The sequence below is a fragment of the Medicago truncatula genome, chromosome 4 (assembly GCF_003473485.1).
Source record: "Medicago truncatula cultivar Jemalong A17 chromosome 4, MtrunA17r5.0-ANR, whole genome shotgun sequence".
Classification (NCBI taxonomy): Eukaryota; Viridiplantae; Streptophyta; class Magnoliopsida; order Fabales; family Fabaceae; genus Medicago; species Medicago truncatula.
The window spans coordinates 34283706-34288858 of record NC_053045.1 but is presented as its reverse complement, the minus strand read 5'-3'; the positions used below and the strand labels follow the sequence as shown (position 1 = coordinate 34288858).

The 5153-nt window shown below is 33.2% G+C and overlaps 1 protein-coding gene across 1 annotated transcript; it reads right to left on the bottom strand.

Moving 5' to 3' along the window:
• Positions 1-1697: 1697 nt before the first annotated feature.
• LOC25492740 (polyol transporter 5) lies at positions 1698-4575 on the bottom strand. Its single transcript, XM_039833396.1, has 4 exons — positions 4269-4575; positions 3683-4029; positions 2789-3027; positions 1698-2703 (listed from the first exon to the last, which is right to left on the bottom strand). The coding sequence occupies exons 1-4, from the start codon at positions 4405-4407 to the stop codon at positions 1860-1862; spliced, it is 1569 nt and encodes a 522-aa protein (XP_039689330.1). The 5' UTR covers positions 4408-4575; the 3' UTR covers positions 1698-1859.
• Positions 4576-5153: the final 578 nt, after the last annotated feature.

Sequence of the window (5153 nt, the reverse complement as noted above, 5' to 3'; positions counted from 1 at the left end):
AATTTATTTACATTTTATGATTACTTGAATGTTTTTGAACCAAATGAATTGCCCTATGCAACCACCCCTTTTTTATACATCCGATATGATAACGTCGTTACCTAGTAAGAGATAGAACAATCCATGTAAATACAAATTATATTTTATTACTTCAATAATTTTTAGTACATTTATTAAAAGTCTATCATAACATCTTGCAATTATCACTTGGAAGAACAATGGTGAGATTTCTATGTTAAAGTTGGCCAATACTCAAAATGTTCCTGGCATTTTGGAATTATCCTAAAGCTTCACTGACTCAGTTAAGCTATCATCAAGTTCAAATAGTCACTCATTTGTTCCCACCATGTGATGGCTACACTCAAAAATCTAGGAACCACACCTATTACCTAGCACCACTGCTCAATTCCTCTTGAGCAATGAGAAGCCTTTCCCCATCTTCTTCTAATTTAGCCAAATTAGCATTCTCCTCCCAACTTAGATACACAGTTTGGTAGAGTCCTAGCTTATGATACTTGAAGCATTAAATAAACTCCTTGTTTTATCTACATCTACCATGATACCTTGATCCAATAAAACCCCTACAATAACCATATTCCCTTCTAGAGTTTGAAATCTTGAGAACCTTTTCTTCACTTTTGTCATATTGATCCCTTATATGTTGCTCATGGACAAGTAAGGTGCTTTGTAAATACTCAATGGAAGTTTGTGACGACATTGGATTCTTTAATTTAACACACAACATAATCGAATTTGGAAGTCATTGACCTCAAAATATTTTCAACGACTAAGAGTTGCTCCATTTTCTTCCCATGAGATGTCATTTGATTTTCGTTTGCAAGAGTCCTTGCGAAGTATTCATCAACCGCTTGGAATTGAACACGTTTAACCTTTGTGGAGCCTTGATTGTTCTAACACATGGAAGAGATAGTTCTTGAGTAATGTCCCAACTTGTTCAATACAAATACACAAAATAAAGGGCCTAACAACAAAATTAACTACAACAATTCCTACTAGTAAATAGTAATATTGTGACTGCATGACATAATGCAGTCCTCAATTTAATGCTCTAAAAGAACTACTCTAATAAACTCAATCACTCTTTTTTTTTCATCCCCAAAGCATACCAACTAAAACAAAAGGCCCCTGGAGTAGGAATTGGCCCCAATCTGATCTTCACATTAAAATCTCTCCATCCAACACACCAAAAATAACTTTATAAAAAAGCTTAATAGATTTCTTAAATTTTGGCACCATTTTTTCTACATCAAACACTTTTCAGGACTCTATTGGCCACTAACTTTAAACACTAATTATAAAAATAAAATAAAAAAGTTTACCTTTTTCTATTGAGTTAAAATAACCTCTATTTTTTTATTTAATTATTATTCACACAAATCTATCCAATCTTCCCTTCCATAATTTTTTAATGGAACATGCAAACAAAGTTTCTTTGCATATCTCAAATATGAAAATACTCACATGCACGTGCACTGTTTACTGAGATATGGGCTCTCTATAGCCTATCCTACATCTTAATAATTGTCACTAGACAAATACCACATACCTTCATTATTGTGTGCTTATTAATTAAGGAATCTTGATACCCTACAATTAAACATCGTTTATCCAATAGGAGAGGATCCTTTTCCAAGACTGAGTCATAAAATAAAAATAAAAAACATAAAAGAAAAAAAGAAATGAAATACCATTTTTTTCTTATCATTGAAATTTTGTTATAAACTTCTTTTTCCAAACAAGTCATTTCATTTGAAAAGCTACTCTAAAACTAAAACACACGAAACCACTATATATTATATTATTTGTTTATCACCCCTATTAATACACATTTTTATATACTAAGTTGAGACATTGGTCCCTAACTGAACTTGTGCAACTTGAGCATTGTCTTTTTCAGCTTCCTTAGTATTCTTTGATTTTCTCCAAATTTTACCAAAAGAGGCTTCCATTTCTTCAAGTGTTTTACCTTGTGTTTCAGGAAGCATAATATAAAAAAATATCCACCCAATTGTAGCAATACCTCCAAATAGGAAAAATGCACCACCAATCGTAATTCCTTTAGACAAGGACAGAAAAGTCATTGAAATAACCCCACTAGTGACCCTATTCACCACAACACCACAAGCTGCACCTTGTGCCCTCAACCTCAAAGGAAAAATTTCACTACTATAAACCCATGTGATGGGTCCTGCACCAATTGAGAAAGTTGCTACATATGACAAAACCGTTGCTATACTCAATCCAATGGCCCAATTTAGCTTTGTGTTTGAATGATCGATGATCGTAAGGCTGACAGCGAGTGTGAGAAGCGAGACTACCATACCACCAACGCTAGTGAGTAATAGTGGACGACGACCATATCGGTCTAACATAAAAGTAGCCACTAAAATAAACAAGGTCTTAACAAATCCAACGGCTATGGTTGCAATAAGAAGATGTGTATCACCATTGATCCCAGCCTTTTTGAAGATTGTAGGACTATACAAGACTACCGCGTCTACACCGGAAGCTTGTTGAAAAAAATGAATCCCTAGTGCAGCTATTACAATATGACGAACTGCGGGTGTAGGATAAAGAAAAAGCTCTTTCCATACACCTTCACCAGTGTTTTTAACTTTTACTTCAACAACGTCGTCGTTGCAATCTTCTGGTATTCCAGCTGCTTGTTTTATCTCGGCTAACCTATTTTATCGACAAAAATATATGCGTCATTCAAACGTTAAAATAAAGATAGTACAATCAAATCGATCGTTTATTCTCGGCTAACCTTAGCTGAGCTTCTTCTTTGGAATCTGAAGTTTTGTTGAGTACTTTTATTGCGTCTCCCAAACGGCCTCTCATAACGAGCCATCGTGGTGACTCTGGCATGGCTAAGACTCCAACGGCTAGGATTACTGAAGGAATTGCACCTACTCCAAGCATCATTCTCCAACCTAATTTAAGTGATAGTTTTGAAAATGCATAGTTTGATATGTATCCGAGTAATATTCCACTGTTTATGAAAACCTGCAGATATAAAATAAATTAAAATGTTAATTTTTTACACCTATAGTATCGTGTATTATGAATATTAAATATATACTATATACTACTACTAGCTAGTGAATATTCTATATGCAATATATGTGAGAAAAAAAAAAACAGAAATGCATAATTTATTTCAAAAGGCTATGCACTCTAAAACAAGGTATATTCCACTAACATATATCCGTTAAAATTTACTATTCTATCAAATTACTGCTCCAGTTTTCCTAAGAGTTGTTTATTTTTGTTCACTTTTACTCATCTTTCCACTCTTTCTCAAATTATTCAATTGATAATTTACTATTCTATCAATTGAAATTGACTATTCTATTAAATTTTCCATTAACTTGTTTGTTTATCACGGACTTTCAGAAAAAATGAGAATCTAAACAAGATTTAAAAACTAAGAGTTGTTTCAAGTAGCTTTTTATAAACAATTTTCTATAACTTTTTTAAAGTTACTTTTTCATGGTAAGCTAACACGAATAGCTTTTTTTTTTTTTTTTTTTTTTTTTTTTTTTTTTCCCTTAAATCTTCTTGATATCACTTTAAATTATTAAATATGAAAGTCACTCTTTTTATAATCCATAATAAACGTGCTTTGAAAAAATACATATAGTTTATAGAAGAGATTAACCTCAGGGAAAGAAGTGAGAAAGCCGCGAGAGGAAGCGGGGGAGACTTCAGCGGTATAGACCGGGGCAATCATGAGAGCATAGCCGATGCCAACTCCGGCAACAAAACGACCAAACATGAGGAAGTTGTAGTTTGGTGAGAAACCCATGAGTAAGGCTCCGACAAAGAAAATGGCCCCTGCAAACACGATGGTGTAACGACGACCAATCCAATCGGAGGTTCTCCCGGCAAGACATGAACCAATGAGAGAGTAGATGTTGATAATTCCTAATAAGACCTCAATTTTCCCGTCGGATACTTTAAGGTCTCTTTTTATGTAGATTGCTGCTCCACTCATAACACCAATATCTATAACATGATGACATATGTCAAAAATCAACATTTTTCATTCATTATAACAAGAAGATAAAATATAGGCAAATGGTTAAAGAAAAAAGTAACGTAACAATTAACGTACTAATATTTACCATTAATAAAACAATATAGCACAAGCAAAAGCATACTTGTTTCTTTTTGAAGAAAATTTGGATAGGAGTATAATAAATAAATAAACTATAAATATGAGATGGTGTATAGTAATTATTTACCATATCCAAGCAAAATGGAAGTCATGGAAGCCAACATAGCACAAGCAAAAGCATACTTATTTCTCTTAGGCTTCTTTTGTGGATCAAAATCTTGAAGATTTTTTTGAGCTTTTGCTTCAACTATCTTTCCCTCACTCATCTTGACACAATATCACAAAACACACACTACTTACTATCTCTAAATTTTCAGTGACCGTTTAAGTACTAAGATCTAACTTGCAAGTGGGTTATATAGGCCAAAAGCTTACATCATCGTAGACTAATAAGTCTTCCCACATGGTATTGTAAAATAGAATCGTCAACACTCTCTATCTCTCACTCAATAACATAATCTTCATTGTGTGACTCAACAAGTTGGACACGTTATTTATGATTTTAAATTCTATTTTTAAAACATCTTCTGCGTGTGAAATTGCGAATGCAAACTGTCCTCGTGGACCCTTTGGTGGAACATAGTGACTAAATGACAAACAAGTACACTGTCGACTACTGCCTTAGTATTATTATTATATGCCAATCGATGCAATCAGTAAAGATTTGCAACTATGATTTATTTGCATGACAGCCTCATCAATTGATCATTAATTGTTCCAACCTTGAGAGAGCAACTAGCTACCACAAATATAAGCTTTACTTGTCGTTGAGGAATTATTATTACATTACGGGTCGAATTTGTTTGTGTCTATTAGACTTTTTATTTAACCTTAGTTTGTGGTCCATTAGCAACATTAGGACAACTCTCTCAATATTTTCTTTTATAAGCATATATTAGTGTTAATAAATATCGGTTATGTCCCGCTAAAAAAAATTGTGGTTAATATTAGTTTTTAAAGTTTGAATTCTAAATATCTTTTAGCTATTGATTTAGATTGGACCAACAAGATG